Genomic DNA, 18,898 nt, shown 5'->3' on the forward strand with positions numbered 1-18,898 from the left:
TGAATCACTCTGCTGTATGCCAGAAACTAACACAACATTGTAAATCATCTGTACCTCAATGTTTTAAAAGTATATGAAAACAAAAGACCAGCAAAGGAGGCAGGCTGAGCCAGCCCCAGATTGGAGGCAAAACTCCAGGCAGGAGAAAAACAGCACCCGCTCCACCAAGAAACCCCCACGAGGCACAGAACCTGCGGGGACCCCAAGGGAATCCACATGACTGCCAGACCAGAGGGCAGGCGCTGCCCGGCAGGCCAACTCCACTCCTGACAGCCCCATGCTGGAAGCAGCTGCCGCTTCTTTTTAATTCATTTTTAATTCTCTCAATTCACTCCCTGGCATTCGCCAAGGTGTTGGGAATCTGAGAGACGGAAAATGCACACTTTCTGAAGAAGTAGGGCTGCTCACTCTGCACCCAGCCTGCCAGAGGGGCCTGAAGGTCGTGAGAAAAACAGCCACTTTCTCTGCCCCACTTGCCTGCCCGCACCCACCGCCCTCCTAAGAGCAGGGCCGGCCTGGAGCCACCACCTCCACCTCTGTTCCCTGTCTCATCCTGCCCCCTGGTGTCGGGGACCTGAGACACCGAAACACCAGACCTGGTGGGTAAGGAGGCCCCGATGCTCCCAGCAGCCCACCCTCCCTCACTCCAAGTTCAGCACCCAGCCCTCCCTGGGGACAGGTCCCTCCGCCAAAGAGCCCCAGGGGGTGGAAAAGTGGGGGCGTTGGGCCCAGATCCTGCCCTAGGTCCTCTGTGCTCTGTGGTCTTGGCCAAGTCACATCCCATCTCTGGGCCTGTTTCCAGGTGTAAATGGAGCCTGGAGAGAAGCTGTCTCATGGAGGGTGTGAGAAGATGGGGAGGCAATCCTCGGAAGAGGCTTAGAGCTGTCCAGGCACCCGTGAACAGGCTCAGAAAACTTAGAAGCCTCACCAGACCCATCCCATCAGCATGGAGCTCAGGTGCTGGAATGTCCCTGATGTCAACGCAACTTGGTTATTCACTCAGTTGTTACAGGGGACCTGGCAGGGGCCCCGCTCCTGTCCGGCACATCCCACCCAACCCGTGTCAGCTGCCGTTGCAGGTGGACACCCTATTCTCTGCAAAGCTGAAGCTCTCTTGCTGGTCAGAAGTTGGGGGGACTGTGTCTGCAGAGCACCCGGCCCCTCTGATACCTTCACCTCCGTATCCCTGCCATCCCCATGAGACCTCCCCAGGATCGGAGGCCAAGACTCAGCCTCTGCTTGGCCTCCCTGCCTGACTCAGCACCCCAGCCCCAGCCTCGGGTGTGACGCTGCACACTGACCCCACAAATCAGTGTCCACGGCACAAACACAGTCCATGTGGGAAGGCTTGAGAGGTAGACGGAACCCCCCCCACCCGACCTGGACCATGGGGCCTCAGACACTAATTCCAAGAATCAGAGGTACCTGACACTGAGCATCCTAGCAGCAAAGTTTAAGAACCAATCGCTAAGAAACTCAAGCAGAAAAGACGGAGCTCTGCCCTGTGGGTGACGCAGAGCAATCACCGACTCAGGAGCCGCCGTACAAGGAACCATCAAAACTTTACTGACCTTAAAATACATTATTTTTTAAAATTCCAGGCAGAAAATGAAGAGCAGACAACAACATCTCTTTGGGGATATGGATAATTAACTTCTCAGCAGACAGGGGAGGCTGGCCTCTGGTCTGGATGAGCAGCTGGGGTCATTCTGGGTCGGGCCATAGAAAGGAGCCTCACTCCGGTCCCGGTGGCCGTGGGGAGGGACAAGGCTGACTGAGCAGCCTGGGGTCCCATTTTCGTGGTCACGGCGAGATGACAGGAGTTGTCTTACAAATCATGCCACGGCCATCGCTGGGCGCCCTCTGCAGCAGCACAAATATTAAAACATCGTTATCTGCGAGCCCCGCTGCTGGAAGATTGCATCCTCGAAGCAATGGCATCCAAAAAAAAAAATTAGTAAATTAAAAATTATTCAAAAGAACATTCATCTCTCACTGAGAAATGGGTAGGGTGCCTCTTTTTCTTCCTGAGAGGAAAAGTGTTCTATAAAACCTTTTCCTTTGTAATCAGGTACATACAGACAATAGGCGTTCGTTCCAGGGAATTCAACAGAAATCAGGAAAAAAAGAGATAAGAAATTTCCAACCAGTCTATGAAAGGAGGAGTTGCAGATCCACAGAGCAACATTTTATTTCATTTCCCCCCTGCTCTGCCTGGGTGTGTTAAAGAATTTAATCTGGCCTCTTTCCCCCCCTTCCAGGCAATCACTCCTAAGATATCTTGCCTGATAGGAGTGTCTTTGCTTTCCTGGGAGCCTCAGTTCACCCTTAATGGGCCAATAATGGGCTTCCCAGGTTGCACTAGAGGTAAAGAACCCACCTGCCAATGCAGGAGACATAAGAGACTCGGGATCAATCCCTGGGTTGGGAAGATCCCCTGGAGAAGGAAATGGCAACCCACTCCAGTATTCTTGCCTGGAGAATCCCCATGGACAGAGGACCTTGGCAGGCTACAGTCCATGAGGTCGCAGAGTCGGACATGACTGAAGCGACTGAGCTCGCAATGTGTTGTAGGTGGGGAAGAGCTCACCTGGAAGGCTCAGGGTGGGGCTGGCTGGGCCAGAAGGACCAACCTTGTGATTCAGGGTATCAGTGGAGACTGAGGCCAATGATGTGGGAAATCAATCATCAATCAATAATCAGTTGATTGGAGGCCTACCTAGTAAGGGCATGGGATCCAGGTGCAGGAGAGCACACCACGGGGAGGGCACTCCTCCTCAGGTATTTTCCCAGGACTCTACCTGGGCATCTCCTCCTTTGGCTGATGGCAATCTGCATCCCTTCCCTGAAGAAATGAAACCGAGTCCTGAGGATCATACCTCTCATGAGCTCTGTGACTCCTTCTGGAGAATCAGCAACTCCCCCAGGGTGGTCCTGGGGGCCCCCAACCTGCAACTGAATGAGGTCTTGTGTCCTTTGACTTTGGCTTCCCAGGTGGCACTAGTGGTAAAGAATCCACCTGCCAGTGCAGGAGCCGTGAGAGACTTGGGTTCGATCCCTGGGTCGGGAAGATCTCCTGGAAAAGGGCATGGCAACCTATTCCAGTGTTCTTGCCTGGGAAATCCCATGGATAGAGGAGCCTGGCTGGGTAGAGTCCATGAGGTGGCAGAGTCAGACACGACTGATCATGCACACATACTGAACTCTCCAGGATGTGCCCATGTGTGTGTGTGTGTGCGTGTCTGTGTAAGGGAGGACAGAGATGAGTTTCTGTCCCAACCCGGATCTGATACAGATTTGCCTTCTGGAATACGGAAGTCAGCGATCCTGGGACTGGCAACTCCAACAGAAAAGATCATCCCCACCTTTTCACCTCTAAGCTCATGCCAACTGCATTAACTTGAAACGTTCCCAGATTTCCAGATGGTTCAGTCATAAAAGACTCAATAAGGCACAAACCTTCTGAGCTGCTCCCTGTCCACGAGCCAGCACCCCACAAACTGAGACGTGTTCAGAGACCAGACAACAAAGCAGGTTCTCCCTCCTGTTTTGCGCCCAGACTGAAAAGAGGGCTGGCTCTAGGCAGGAGGGGAGCCCACGCCCGGGTGAGACAGGTGAGACTGCAGAGAACCGGGCAGCCAGCCAGCCGTGGCCGAGGCACCCCTGAGAAGCAAGGTTATGTCCACGACATCGGCTCACATCTGCTAGCTGCTGAGCAGGAGCCACAGGTAACCCTGGCTGCACCACTTCAATCTGCACATGGTAACACTTACCCGGCACTGAGCTGTCTCAGAATGCAGGGACCTGAATCTGCTCTGGATGCTTAGGAAGCAGCATGACGGGGACGCCAGCGCGGGCACGGACGCGAGGAGGCAGATGCCCTTCAAGGACATGGGGATTCCTGCGGGCACAGGAGCCAGCTGATACGGGCAGGGCGGCCACGTGTCACTGTACTCCTTGTGCCCACAGATCAGGGAAGACCCCGCTCACCAGCATGGGGTGGGGGCCCTTCCAGCATCCCTTAGGACCCCTGAAGACTCATTGCAGGTTATGTTTCTGTGAATTAACCCCCTCCCCTATGGAGTACGTTTCTCCCTCTCTTGAGTCTGGCCACCAGCCACTGGGATGGGGAAACAGATGAGATGCCAGAGACCTTGCCTTGTTTCCAAGCTGCTGGCGCAAATCTCCCTGCCCCAAATCTCCCTGCCCCACCCACATCGCTGAGAGCAAACCTGCATATTCATAGCTTTCAAGTCTTTCCAGAGGCTGAGGGCATCTGGAAGGAAGGCTTCACAAACCGCAGTCTGGGTCCCCCACCCCCCCACCCCAGGTGGGTACTCCCATCGCCCTGCTGCCCCTCAGAGGGCCTTCATCACCCTTCCCGACAGCAGGGGTAGGGGTGGCACCTCAAAACCTCTCTGCAGCCCAGGTGGAACTTGGTGGATCTGGACTCCGATGAAGTTTAGCCCCTTGAGACCTAGACTTGAGGTCAACTGTTCCTGGTGCTAACGGACTCCGTGTCCAACCAGAATGTGATGTCAGTGAGAACCGCAGTCACCACCAGCCTCTCCTGGTGGCCTTCCCCATATCATGTCAGGAAGGCAGGGTCCCGTGGTGCTCTGGCTGGGATGCAGGCAATGCCCGGAACTCAGCACTTTACAAGCCTATTAACCCCACGCTCAGCCCACACACAAGCACACAGCCGAGGAGGGAGAAAGCACTGAGCTAACAATGCAAATTCACACCTTTGGCAGCTATCCCTAACGTGTCACTGACGTTTAGCCAAACGAGCTGAGAGGGCAATGGAAGACACCTGGGAGCGAAAGGCAGGAGTAAATCTGCAGCGAGAGACGAATTCACACTTTCCCTCCTGGCCTGAGCATCCCCAGCATGTGACCATGAGCCAAGGTCCACTACTCCCACCCTGGCCTGAGGGCCTGGAGCTCTCAGAATAGACCTTTTCTCCTCTGTGTCTTTCTTCCTGCTGTCCCAAAGGTCCTCATAAAACAGCACTTTCTCTGTCTCACTGGAAATTTAGCCTTTTCCAGACTCTGCAAATCCTTGGGCTTTTACTCAAAGGACACGATCACTTTTGATGCCCGTGCCCAGCGAACAGCTTTGTCCCAACACAGTCAACCAGAACTTCCAGGCCAGGATACAATCCTAAATGTCCCACTTGGATTGTGATTCCGTTAATACCCTCAGGGAGTGTGCTCCACATGTTGTCAAGGAAAACAGGGATCACAGCGGTTCTCAAAGAGCAGCCTGGTGGTATCTCTGCCCTGGCTTCCAGTGAACGTCTGCGGTTCCCCGAGATCCCAAGCTCCCAAGCTTCACAGGAGCCCCCCTCTTACAACTGTCAGCCGAGCTATGTGACGTAGATGCAGTATTTCTTACGGTGCTGAAGCGTGGTACACACACAGAGCTCTGTAAATGTTGGATGAATGAAATGAATGGATACTGATGGCAGTTACAGTGCAACCGGAAGGCCTCCGGGGACCAGCCCTGGCTGATCCTGGTGAATTTCTAGTCATTTGATGTCAATGCAACTGAAGGCATCAGGAGGATTTTGCCTCATATACATTTACATCCTGACTACTTCCTAAGACGATTCAGAGTTGCTAGCAGTAAAAACAGAAGCAGTTAGATTTTTTTTTAGAACACACACATGATTAATTGAAGATAAAAGACAGAAGCCCAGCATGGAAAGCCAAGTGAACAAGGAAAAGCAAGATCAAGAAATTCTGAATAAGGACGCCTCCAAGTTTCCCGTCAGGGAGGCAAAGAGAAGTGGGGAACAGCCGTTAGCTGGGGGAGGGCGCCCTCACACAGGTCTCTCCGTGGATCCTGAATTTGCTGAAATGTGAACGTGTGTAACAGACCCACCGTTGACCCCTCTTCCCAGTAGTTTGTAGGGGATTTGAAGCAGAAAATGACCTATTATTCTCAAAGGCTTTAATGTCACAGACTGTTTGATTAGCCTGCAAAGCAGCTGATGGAAGCTGCACCGATATTTAACTACCAGCGAGACCTTGTGTAGGGCAGCCCTGGGCTCCCACACCCACAGATTGTTGTTCAGTCGCTCAGTCGTGTCTGACTCTTTGCAACCCTGTGGAGTATAGCACGCCAGGCTTCCCTGTCCTTCACCGTCTCCAGGAGCTTGCTCAAACTCATGTCCATTGAGTCAGTGATGCCATCCAACTATCTCATCCTCTGTCATCCCCTCCTCCTCCTGTCCTCAGTCTTTCCCAGCATCAGAGTCTTTTCCAATGAGTTGGCTCTTTGCATCCAGCATCACCTCCTCCAGAAAGCCTTCCCTGACCATCCTCCCTCCACAGAGACTGTTTTCTGCACAACACTAGTGGTCCTTTGGAACTTATTGGCACTTTCTCGGCTCACAGGAGGTATGTGCACCTCTTGTGAGCCCTGCGGGGCTCTGAGCCTGCACCTCCTTGCAACCTTCGTGTCCTGAAGATGTCTGGTGCCTGGTAGGACCTTGGTAAATTTGCATGTGATTGACTTATTCAAGGAATTAGACGGCTGCACAGCTGTAGCACTGTGATTGTTCAACTGAGTCAGGCAGGAGAGATAAGCTACTAAGGAAGCTATCTTTCAGGTCAATCAAAACATTAAAAATCAGGCTGTGAGCTTTTTCTTTTTTCTAATCACTGCTGAAATTTATCACATTTTTTTTCCTTTGTAGGCTTTTAAAACAGAAGTTTTAGGCTCACAGAAAAATTGAGGGGAAAGCACAGAGATTTTCCACGTACCTCCCACCATCAGCATCCCCACCTGAGGGATGCATTTTTTACAATACATGAAGCTGGGCTGACATGTCATTATCACCCAAAGTCTACAGTTTACATTAGGCCTCACTCTCAGTGCTGTACATTCTACGGATTTGGGCAAGTTTATAATGATAACGGGGTTCCCTAGTGGTTCAGCTGGTAAAGAATCAGCCTGCAATGCAGGAGACAAGGATTCAATCCCTGGGTCAGAAAGATCCCCTGGAGAAGAGACAGGTTACCCACTCCAGTATTCTTGGGCTTCCTGGTGTCTCAGATGGTAAAAAAAAAAAAAAAAATCTACCTCCAGTGCAGGAGACCTGGGTTCAATCCCTGGGTTAGGAAGATCCTCTGGAGAAGGGAACAGCAAGCCACTCCAGTATTCTGGCCTGGAGAATTCCATGGACAGAGGAGCCTGACGGGCTACAGAGTTCATGTGGTCATAGAGTCGTACATGACTGAGCGACTTCCACTTTCATAATGATACAGGCTGCCCTGGTGGCTCAGATGGTAAAGAATCTGCCTGCAAAGCAGGAAATGTGGATTCAATCCCTGGGTCAAAAAGATCCCCTGGAGAAGGAAATGGTTACCCAGTCAATATTCTAGCCTGGAGAATTCCATGGACAGCAGAGCCTGCAGGCTACAAAGTCCATGGGGTCACAAAGAGTCAGACACGACTGAGCAACTAACATTTTTCACTTTTTTTTCATAATGACATGCAGCCATCATGATGATATTGTACAGAGTATTTTCAGAATTCTAAAAATACTCTATGCTCTGCCTACTCATCTGTCCCCTCCCCAAGCCCCTGGCAACCACTCATCTTTTTACTGTCTCCATAGTTTTGCCTTTTCCAGAAAAATGTTATATTGTTGGAACCACACAGTATGCAGCCTTTTCAGATTGGCTTCTTTCACTTGGTAAAATGCATTTAAGGGTACTCCTTGTCTTTTCAAGGCTTGGGAGCGCATTTCTTTTTAAACACTAAATAATACTCCATTGTCTGGATGCACTGTAGTTTATTATCCATTCACCTCTCGAAGGACATCTTGGTTGCTTCCCGGTTTTAGCGATTGTGAATAAAGCTAACATAAACATCGTGTGCAGGCTGAGTGTGGACACAGGCTTTCAGCTCCTTTGGATAACTACCAAGGAGCATGGTTGCTGGGTTGGATGCTAAGACTCTGTCTGGGTTTGTTGGAACCTGCCCAGCTGTTTTCCAGTGGCTGCACTGTGCTTCAATCCCTCCAGGAACGAATGAATTCTTGCTGCTCCACGACCTACGGAGAGCTTTTTTTTTTTCATCCTTCTTTTAAATATAAAGGGTCAGGGTATCAGAGTCAATCACTCATCATATAGGCCAGCATCTGCTGGGAGTAACTAGACACACTCCAGATTAGGGGTGGCCTCAGTTAATGAACCGACGGACTGCTAATCGGTGGAAAATTCTCTTCTGATTTCTCGCCTGCCCTGTGGTGTTCATAAAATGCAGACACTGAGCTGTGGACACAGAGGTGTCTCAGCAGTGAGACTCTGTCTTCGGTCAGGAGACAAAGCTTCCTTGGAATCTTCCATCCTCAGCTTCTTCTGATGTGTCATCACCACCATCCATCTTTTGTCCAGTGCTTCCCGAGTCCCCGAGAGCACGTCCCAGCCACAGGCCAGGGTCCTAGGATGTCGTTGTGAGCAGGACACAGTCCCTGCCTGCAGGGAGCTTGCAATCCACCTGGGGGACCAACCACCAGCATCCTGCCATCTTAAGGCACGCCTCTCAGGGCCCCTAACCCCGAAAGGGCAGTGGGTACAGCTGTTGAGCAAGAAAAGGAGAGACCAAGACCACCGAGGAGCCCAGGAGGCGGCTCTGAGGCACGATTTTGGTTCTGTGTTGTGTGTGCCCTCCAGGACGGATAACATCCTGAGATGGCAGCTGGGGCGATGGGGAGAGCAGAGTCCAAGCACTGCTCCTCCGCCAGGGCAGAACCTCAGGAAGGGTGACCCTCTGCCCAGGAGACAGCTCCTACATGACTCCTCGGGAACCTGAAAGGGGCTTGGGTCCTGGAGAAAGAGGTGACTCCTGGTCCACTCCCACTCTCCAAGGAACCTTATCTGACCCCTTGTGGGTCTGACATCCCAGCTGCTGCCCCTGTGTGGCTTCTCCCCGTGGCCTCTTGCTCCAACACAGACTTATGGGTCCTTGGGTGATTACTCCACCAGTGCCCAACCCCCTGCGGGGCCAAGACACTAAAAGGTAGGCTCCTTATGAGCGCATCACTGCCACCCCAGGCCCAGCTTGGTGCCACGACGGGAGCTCAGCAGGCACGGAGTGAGCAAATGCAGCGGTGTGCCATGTGGTGCTCCAAAAGAGAGGGCAGAGCCAGCTGGCACCATGTCCTGGAGCAAGAGTGCATGACACTAAAAAACAACTGGCAGACTGACTTCCTTGGTAGTCCAGTGGTTAAGACACCAAGTTCCCAAAGCAAAGGGCACAGGTTCAATCCCTGGTCGGGGAACTAAGATCTCACATGCCCACATGGCATGCCAAAAAAAAAAACCTGATTGGCAGACTTAATTTGGGGGTGTGAGGGGAACATTTAGTAATGTCCCCCAACCATGATAATGAATCTGAGTTGAAATTTAAGGAATGAATTTGCTGGACCAAATGGGTGGGGGCTGGGGAGAAATTTTTCCAGATGGAAAGAACAGAGCATGCAGGACAGGGTCAGACAGGGGAGTGGGATGCACAGCAGAGTGGGAGGGGACGGGGCAGCAGAGCTGGATGAATCCAGATGAGGGGCAGCGGTGGGCAACCTCCACTTCTGGGGCCTTCTGTGCACTTATTCAACCAACACTCATTGAGTAGCCACTGAGCCAGGCACTGTGCTGGGCCATGCAGGTCAATTAGGACTGTTGGTCTTCATCCTAGAAGCGACGAGGAAGAGCTGAAGAGCATTAGCTGAGGGGCAGGTCACCATGGATCAATGACCATTCTGGCTGCCAAGGCAAGAGGAGAAGGGAGACCAGGAACGGTCACTGAGGGACTCGGGCAGTAAGGGCCTCAGGGTCAGGCCTGAGCTGCTGCTGGGTGGCTGGAAGTACCACTCATAGACTGGGGGCAGGGGCATGGTGAGGGAAGAGCTGAATGTGTCAGCAACAAGAGCCCAAGAGCACCTTTGGGAGGTTAAACCAGGGTGACACTCAGAGGATGTGGTACAGCTCATCTCAACTGACATTAACCATAAACCACCTGGAGCCGAACACTGGCTTGTGACCATCAACCCCAGGTTAATGAGAACTCAGAGCGCTTAAGGAGCCCGAAATAAAACCATAGAACTTAGCTTATTATGAAACCCACTCCAGTGAAAATGGGACATTCATGCTCAGTCCTGTTTGACTCTTTGCAACTCCATGGGATTTCCCAGGCAAGAACACTGAAGTGGGTTGCCATTTCCCTCTCCAAGGGATCTTCCCCACCTAGGGATCAAACCCCCATCTCTTGTGTCTCCTGCATTGGCAGGAGGAATTTCTACCACTGTGACATCTGGGAAGCTGGAAAATAGGACAGGTTAGGTATTTGACACTGTATCGCTTTGCTTCTTTCTTAGCAGCTGACAGTGATTATGTTAGCTTCCTCTTCAAATGGATTTCCTGCCACTCTGCATTAGTCTTTTTTCCCTTCCCTGTGCACCATGGGGAACAACTCAGTGAGAAGCAGGGGACTGGGAAGGAAGATGGACAGGCCAGGTGGGTTCGCTTGTGCAGGTGTGTGCGGTGTGTACCCTAGGACTGGATGCACTGCCGAAAGCAAAGCTCCACCTACAGTCTATGGGAAGGGGCTCCCTAATTAACAAAAGGCAGATTTCTAAAGTCGGGACAGTCTGCACGGCTTTTTGGAGGATCCTGAGGGACCCTGCTTTTCATGTACTGAAAACGGGCATCGACTGTATTTCCAGGCTTCGAGGGTCATTCCGTCAGAGCACAGCATGAAACCTTTGGAAGAGCCAGGAAACCATATGAGTGAGGGTCCCTCGAGCGGCACACACTTCAACATTTACACTTTAAGTGGAAAATCTAATGTTTCTGATAAAACTGCCTGATGTAAATGTTCTCACCTGTTAAAAGAGTAATAACAAAAGTACACAGCACTGTCGTTTATTCTGCGTCCCTAAGAGGTGGATGGTTCTCGGAAGGAGCCTCCCGCGGGCACAGAGGCTGGTGTCTCCCGGCTCTGAAGCCCGAGAACCCGGCGGACTTCAGCCTCGTCCGTGGACCTGGCCCCGTGGCGCCGACGCCCGCGCCCGAGACCCGGGACCCAGAAGGCAGGTTTCCGCCTGTCGGCCGCCGCCAGGAGGTGCGGGCCAGCGCCGGGGGCTCCACCCGAGGGTGCCGCCACGGCGCTCGCGACGGGAGAGGCCGTCCCCTTCCGAACCCCCGCGGTCGGGCTCGCTGTGCAGCCCGGGCCCGGCCCGCCCCGCACCCGGTGGCGGGCACTGCGAACACGGCCGAGGACGGCCTCGCGGGCCCACTTCCAGGGACTGTAGCATCGCGCCCGGAGCCCAGAAGACAGGGCCGGCACCGGGGAAAATCAGCTGCCCGACTCGGGTGGAAGAGACCACCGCGCAGGACCTTCCCGCCCACCTCCACGCACGTGGCTAGGGACAGCAACCAGGGTCCCCAAACCTGGTCGCCACCGCCCCACTTAAACATGGGGACCGCAGAAACTACCTAGGAGGCGGCCCTTATAATCATGGCCGCCGCCCCATTTAAACATGGACGCTGGAGAATCCGCAAGGGAGGAGCCCCTCACAAACATGGCCGTCTCCCCGCCCATACGTAAAACGCCGACTCTGTTGGGTCACATACCTGGGGACGCCGAGCTGTGATTGGCCAGTCTTCTGGTGGCGTCACACGGCGCGGCGCGAGTCAAGGGCCGCCGGATCTCTTCTCCGCTGGAAAGGATTAGTCTGGGCGCGGGGCCTTGGCGGCGGGTCTAGGAGCGGCAGCGCGCCGCTCACACTCATGAGGAGCCGGAAGGTGAGGGGGGCGGAGGCCGCGTGGGAGCTGAGGCTGAGCCACAGGACGCCTCGGATGGAGAGGGGGAGGGGTCTCCGCCTGCGTCTCGACCCCCGGAAGGGGTCTTCCAGGCCACGCCCCCCGGGAGGGGGGGTTCTCCCAGGCCACGCCCTTGGACTCCCCTTATACACAAGCACACACCAGACACACAGACGCACGTACCCTACCCCCCCCCCCCCCCGGCTGGGGGACTTTGAGAAGGATGTTCCCAGACCAAGTCTGAGATGGGGGGGCTCCCTCTCCAGAGCTAGTCTAAACCCCCGATACTCTGACGCTGCCCGGCCCGGCGTCTGTCAGCCCAAGTTGGGGCACACGACGAGGGGTCCAACCCGGAGGGTGGAGAGAATTGAGGGGCGCTAGCTCCTGGTACTGGTTGCCGTCGGGCGGTCTAGGGCCCGGTACTGGATACACCCTGCCTGGGGAGGTGGGCCTCCTGGGGTGGGAGCCGCACCTGGGCTCTCCTGGTCGGCGCTCGTTTTTATTGTTTGTACCTTTGACTCAAAAGTGGGTCTCCTGAAGACCCCATGTGGATGGCACTTTCCCAGTCTGACTTCCCTGACTTGTGATGGATTGTTTAGCTCCGCCGCTTGGGTATTCCCATGAATCCTCCTGCAGTGCAGGAGGTGCAGGTTCCATCCCTGAGTGGGTAAGATCCCCTAGAGGAGGAAATGGCAACACACTCCAGTATCATTGCCTGGAGAATCCCATGGACAAGAGGAGCCTGGAAAGAGTCGGACACGACTGAGTGAGCTCTTGCTGCTTGCAAGATCTTCCATAGTCCTTGACTTGAAGCGTTTGTAGTGTTGCATCTGATTATAGATCTCTTTGTAGTTGTCCTACTTGAAATTCAGTTATTTGAGATTGCTGGGTTTGTACATTGTTCTTCAATAAATTTAGGAAGTTTTCAGCCCTTATTTTTTCCAATATTTTTTCTATTCTTTTCTTCCGGGTACTCCCGTTACATGTATGATGGTGCATTTAGTGGTCTCTGAGGCTCTCTTCATTCTATTTCATCCTTATTTCTCTTTGTTTTTTGGTTTGTGTAACCTAGCAATCTATCTTCAAGTTCTCTTATTCTTCTGGTCCATATCTCTTCTTGAGCACCGCCCACCCCAAACCCACCAGTGAATTTTTAATTTCAGCTATTGTAATTTTCAACTCTTGAGTTCCCATCTGGCTTTTTTATAATGTCCATTTTTTTATTGATAAACTATTTGATATGTCATTAAATCTTCTTTAATCATGGTTTCTCTTAGTTCTTGAATATGTTTAAAATGGCTGGTTTGACATTCTTTTCTGATAAATCCTGCATCTGATCACTGTCACAGGCAGTTTCTGTTACCTGCTATTATTCTAGTGTTTGGGTCTGCGTTCCTGTTTCTTTGCATGCTTCCTAATTTTCTGTTGAAAACTGGACATTTGAAATACTATAGCAACTCTGGGTGCTGTGTTCCCCCACCCCCACCCTGAGTGGTAACAAGCCCTCTGAGGAGCGGTTGCACCCCAAGATTTTTAAGGACTATGTAGAAAGCACTTAGACGTGCCTTGCTGCTACTGGAAAGCCTACGCAGCAACATGCCCCAGAACCGACCGCAGAGTCTTGGCTCAGTGCCCCCACAAGCCGCCAGAGCTTTCATGTGGGAACTCTGGTGGTAGGGCAGGGAGAGGGGCTCCTATGAGTGTGTGACCCCAGCAGGGTCCTCTCCCGAGTCTGAAGTGGGGTTGCTGCTTTAAGGCTGTTCAGCATGAGCAGAACCTGAGCGTCAACACTTGGGTGATGGCAGCTGTCACGAGGGCCAGTCCATTTCCCCCCCACCTCACCTTGAGAAAGCCGGCGTGACCCGGTATCGATATATTTGAGGTTGGATTCTTAAGGGCGAGACCCATTGGTGTCGTGTCTGGGGCTCAAAAGAGCTCTGGTACCGCTGTCCTTTATGTCTCAGTGCAGAAAAGAATTCAGCAAGAGCAAAGTGATAGATAAGAAGTGATTATTAGAATGGATGCTTGTGTGGTTTACAAGTGGGTGGAAAAGGGTGCTGCCCCCTGAGAACTTAGTGGGCTACAGTTTCATAATCAAAGGAAAAGTGGACGGGGAGAAGAACTTGGTCTTTCTTGAGTAGGCATCATGCTTCCATCATCAGCTCCTTCTCCAGGTTGGGCAGGGGGGTTTTCTTGTCCCTACATGGTCAAGCAAGGTCCATAAATTATTGTTTTGTGTGTGCAGAGAGCACATCCTAGGGATCGTTACCTTACTGAGCTCACTGGGCAGGACGTGGGGCTCACGCCACCACTATTGTTTGGGGACATGTCTTATACTTCTGTCTCATGCTTTTGTTGCTAAGCAAGCCCACTTTCTTGAGTAATCGCTAACTTAATGGGGGTCTCCAATATTTTTTCTATTTACAATCCCCTAGTGGGATTCTCCAGGCAAGGATACTGAACTGGGTTGCCATGCCTTCCTCCAGGGGATCTCCCCAACCCAGGGATCGAACCTGTATCTCTTATATCTAAGGCTCTGCGGATGGGGGCAGTGGTGGGGCGGGGCAGGAATGGGTGAGAAGTTGCTGTTAAAGGTTTCTCAAGGAGCTTGTGTGATTTCTGATCTCTCTTCTCCACTTTGGCACGTGCTGCCCCCCATCCAGCAGGTCTGTGACTTCCAACTCTAGGCCACTGTGACCGGGGGCTGTCTAGTTTGCCCTCCACAACTCCCTCCTCCCTGTCACCCACCTCTCTCACTTTCACGTTCTCACCTGAGCTTTTGTGTGGTATTTGCTAAGTGTCTTAAGTGTCCCCATTCTGGAACAGAGAAAGCAGTTAGTGAAGAAGCAGGTGAGACTCGCATAAAGCCCGGTCTCATCTTCATTTTGATAGATGTGTGGGTTGTTGGCTCAAGGGAAGCTGAGGGAGGCCTGGGCGGGAACTCCCTTGTCATCTTCGCTGCTTTTCTGAAAACCTAAAGTTACTCTTAAATAAAATGATTGTAAGCTTTGTTGTTTTAATTAATCCCTTCCTTGTTACTAGAAGACTTAATTTGCTTTCTAAGCGAGATGGCGGTGGGGTGGTTTGTCGGCTTTGAGGTCTGTCCACCAGCAGCTGGAGCCCCTTCAAGATGATGGGATTGGGACCCCTCCCCTGAGATTTCAAGGAGGGGGCATGGAGGGGTGTCTTTTGCTTTTTTCACTGTTTACCAAGAACTCAGACACCCTGTAAAAGTTTGAGAACTTTCTGAGCAAGGACACAGGCTGCTGTCTTGCCACGGTCAATAAAAACCTAGGGGCGGGAGGGGCCGTCTCGGTCTCTGACTGGCCTCTGGTCTGGCCCAGCTGGCAGGTGGAGTGCGGTCCTCTGCGCGCCTCCGAGCCCGGAGCTGCTCAGCTGCGTCAGCCTCAGCCCAGGACACGCACGTCGCCACGTCTGCCCGGACAGCATGTCAGGTGAGCCTCACCCCTCGGAGACAGGGCTGGACGGAGTGTCCACCTTCCCACAGGACGTGTTGCATTAGAAAGCCCGGGGCGAGGCCAACAGACCAGCATGAAGGTCATGGTGCTGGGACCGTGGGAGGACCCACCTCAGGGCTTGTGCTGCCCTCTGAGGGCAGTGGGCTCAGCGGCCTCGCCAGGCAGCCTGGGTGGCGTGGGCACGGGCTGTGCTGCTCCCCACTGCGGGCAGACCCATGTCTGCCGTCCAGGGTCTTGCAGGTCTGGCAGCCAGGCAGCCCCAGCTCCTGGAGCTGCTCCCTGAGCCACAGCTTGGGGTTCAGCTGCACCGGCCCGTATCTCCCAGGGCACTGCCCCCTAAAGCTGCCCTGAGTCAAGTCCCATTCCTGCGCCGGGATACAGAGCTCTGTCTCCTGGGAGCCCACATCCCAGCAGAGACAAACAGAAACTGGTTCTTGGGTTGTCGTTTCACTTGTCACAACACCCTTCAGGGGACAGCACTGGGCGTGTCTGGACTTTCTCCCAGCCATCCATCTGGACACTGCCCCTTCACTGGGAGCAGTGAAAGGACCCTGTCCTCGAAGCTCTGGTTCCAGCAGGGACGCTGTTGGCCAGGAGCAGGACGACCAGCCTCCAGGGTTGAGGCGTGTTAATTATATGCCATCTGCTTCATACCCCAAGACACGTCTGGTGTCCCCTTGCATGTTCTCTCCTGACAGACTCCCTCATCACACAAAGCCACCGACAGGCGGACGTCCAAGAAGTTCAAGTATGACAAAGGTCACCTTGTGAAGTCAGAACTCCAAAAACACGGGAGTGACAGCGCTGCCACGCCCTCCGAGACCCCGGGTACACACGAATCTTTGGTGTCGACCGAGGATGGGGCATCGCTTCTGGGAAAGGAAGCTGGCAGCTCCGCTCCTCGGGGGACAGCTGGTCCCCTCCCAGGGCGCTGCGGAACCGAGAGCGATGCCAGCCCGGCAGAGACTGAGGACGAGCCGCCCCCACCGAGACATGCGGCCCCTGTGGGAGGAGAGTCCAACGGTGGCTGTCCCGCTAGGGACGGGGCGGTGCTGGACCTGGAGCAGGGCCCCGCGGCCCCACTGCTCATGGACGGCAGCGCCCTACTGGACGACGACAGCAACCAGCCAATGCCTGTGAGCCGCTTCTTTGGAAACGTGGAGCTCATGCAGGTAAGCCGGTGCCTCTCTCCCGACCCAGGACGGGCATCCCCAGCAGACCACACACTCAGTCCTGACCTCGGTCCACACGTGTGCATGCTGCTCGGTGCGGATCACACACAGTAAGACTGTCACGGGGGAGGAGAGAGCAAAACAGGTGCCGACTTGGGGCCCCACCCCCTAAGTCTGAGAACTGATGCCCTGGTGAGCACAGGTGTAGGCAGGCCTGGCGCCGGGTGAGTCTGGGCCCCGCTGTGCAGTGGGCGGTCGTGGCCGTGGCCTGTGGTTCTCTGGGCAGCTCCCCACACTTGCCGGGCTGGCTTCTGCCTTTAACCCAGTCCCTCTCCTTCCCTCCATCATGCAGTGGGGAATGGAGCCCACAGTGGGGGCTGGAGCCAGGGGACTTATGCCAGGTGTTTTCTGCCCTCCAAGGACCTCCCGCCAGTGTCTTCATCCTGCCCTTCCATGAGCAGACGCGAATTTCGGAAAATGCATTTCAGAGCCAAAGACGACGATGAGGATGACGCCGATGATGCGGAAACGTAGAGGGTGAGAGGCACAGGCTGATTTCTGCACGTCTAGTACTGTTGACAGTGATTCTTTTGCAGATTATGGGGTTTATTCAAAATACATCTCCAAGAGGACGTGCTGGTAATCGGCACTGACCCACAGAGGTGGGCAGTCCCTGTGGGAGGCTGGTGCACAGGGGCTAAATGACCTCGGGGATAAAGCTGCTGTTTCCACAGTGATGTGTTTTCTCCCATCTCTACACGTGGTGGTGGGTTGAGCCAACTTCTCTCATAAATGAGAGACATCTCTGTCAAGAAAACTCTTCACTCAAGCTCTCTAGTTTTGATAACATGCAGGTTTATTTTCCATAATCAAAATTTGATCATTCTTATGACTGATTCAATGCCAGTTCTTAAAGAACTCTCCTTTATTTCTGTACACAAAGTTTATGTTTACCTTGGACATTTAGCAACATCCATATGAAAAAGAAATAAAATATATTTTGAAAATGTTTTTAAGGAAGTTTTCTGTCCCTTGAGCTGTATTCCTTCAGTGAGAAAGCTCATTCCATCCTGTCTTCTCTGCTCAAGGCTGGCTTGGCCCATGGGTCCATTCAGCAGCCAGAGTGGGGGGCCCCTGGGTACAGTCCCCCGAGCTGTGAGCACAGGGCTGTGGACTGGAGAGGACATGGCCCCTCTGGTGAGGCCATGGGGTCTCTAAGGCGGCAGGCGTTGGTGCATCCCTCGCCCATGTGGCGGGGGCTGCTGTCTGGTGAGGCCATGCTCTCTGTGCCGTGGGGTTGCCGGGCACCGCTGCCCAGCTGAGCTAAACCACCAGAGTCCCGGTGTCACAGGCCACCTGGGTCACATCCCTCCCAGTGGGTTCTGGAGAGGGACAGGGGCCTGCTTGTCTGCCACCACCTCCTGTCACTGGCTGCTTGCAGAGGACACCAAGGCTAGGGACAAGGAGGACATCCAGGAGGAAGCCTGTCCTGAGTGACCGGCACGGGAGGGGAGCGGCCTGCAGTCCCAGAGGCCGAGCTAGGTTTTCATGCGCGAGTAGCAGTCTCGCTGTTTCTGGGCTGGTAGACACTTCTGGTTCAGTCATGATGGCCGCTAGGCCCCATCCCCCTCAGACGTCCTGTGAACCAGGTTTGGGAGCAAAGTGTAGTTGAAGTGCCCAGTGAGGCTCCACGCTGTCCTTTGACAGTCCACAGTACTGCCCCGAGATGCCTGTAGCCACAGTCACCACATCCGTGTGACCACTGTCCTGTCGGCAGCCGTGACGGCCCCTGCTCTGTGATTTACTGACAACAGACTGCTTTAATGATGTGACAATACTGCTTGTGAAGCACTTTGGCAGCAGCCAGGGACAGTAATTTACAGAGATTATGCAAGAATGACGGTTGTGACTGCAGCGCTGGAATGCCTGGGGGTCGACCAACCTGCTTCAGATTTCAGGGGATTTTATGTTTCACGCACACTGGCTCCCGGGAGAAGCGTCAACCCTGCAGGACATGTGCCTCCTCGTGTTCCCACCAAAATGCAAAATGTCACCTTCAGTCCTGGAAGCCCAAGCCCTGGCTCTGGGCAGCTTCTTACATGTTCTGAGCCTTTCTGTCTCTAACCCATGATAGATGGTACGTTGGGTTGTCCCGCCCACCTCCCCGGCACCAGCTGGCTCCCCTAAGTCGCAGCTGTGGTCTCTTGTGGAGACTGCAGGGTCACACTGAGCGCTGGGAATGCCCTATGGACTCTGCTGGGTGTTGGAGGTGGCAGCTGGCAAGTCTGTGTCCCTGACAGTCACTCCCCAGTAAGATGTCACCAGAAGAAAACCCCAGGTATCCCTGTGAAGAGGAGCTGGGACCAGTGTGACGCATCTGGGGAACCTGCTCTGTACTCACACTTCTGAACAG

At 53.6% G+C, this 18,898-nt stretch overlaps 1 protein-coding gene and 1 long non-coding RNA gene across 2 annotated transcripts; one reads left to right on the forward strand and one right to left on the reverse strand.

Moving 5' to 3' along the window:
• Positions 1–1,577: 1,577 nt before the first annotated feature.
• LOC122707514 lies at positions 1,578–11,777 on the reverse strand. Its single transcript, XR_006344832.1, has 3 exons — positions 11,646–11,777; positions 2,720–2,845; positions 1,578–1,863 (listed from the first exon to the last, which is right to left on the reverse strand). It is a non-coding gene; the product is annotated as an uncharacterized LOC122707514 (long non-coding RNA).
• On the forward strand, positions 11,649–17,496 carry C14H1orf174 (chromosome 14 C1orf174 homolog). Its single transcript, XM_043923025.1, has 4 exons — positions 11,649–11,816; positions 15,179–15,289; positions 16,012–16,485; positions 16,906–17,496. Exons 1-4 carry the CDS (start codon positions 11,802–11,804, stop codon positions 17,017–17,019), a joined length of 714 nt encoding a protein of 237 aa, XP_043778960.1. The 5' UTR covers positions 11,649–11,801; the 3' UTR covers positions 17,020–17,496.
• Positions 17,497–18,898: the final 1,402 nt, after the last annotated feature.

The sequence above is a fragment of the Cervus elaphus genome, chromosome 14 (assembly GCF_910594005.1).
Source record: "Cervus elaphus chromosome 14, mCerEla1.1, whole genome shotgun sequence".
Classification (NCBI taxonomy): domain Eukaryota; kingdom Metazoa; phylum Chordata; class Mammalia; order Artiodactyla; family Cervidae; genus Cervus; species Cervus elaphus.

What these genes read in the sequence shown, in the direction of transcription:
- C14H1orf174 (XM_043923025.1), top strand. An exon ending in CTGCCCGGACAGCATGTCAG is followed by an intron (nt 15,290 to 16,011) that starts GTGAGCCTCACC and finishes CTCTCCTGACAG; the next exon opens with ACTCCCTCATCACACAAAGC. An exon ending in GAAACGTGGAGCTCATGCAG is followed by an intron (nt 16,486 to 16,905) that starts GTAAGCCGGTGC and finishes CTGCCCTCCAAG; the next exon opens with GACCTCCCGCCAGTGTCTTC.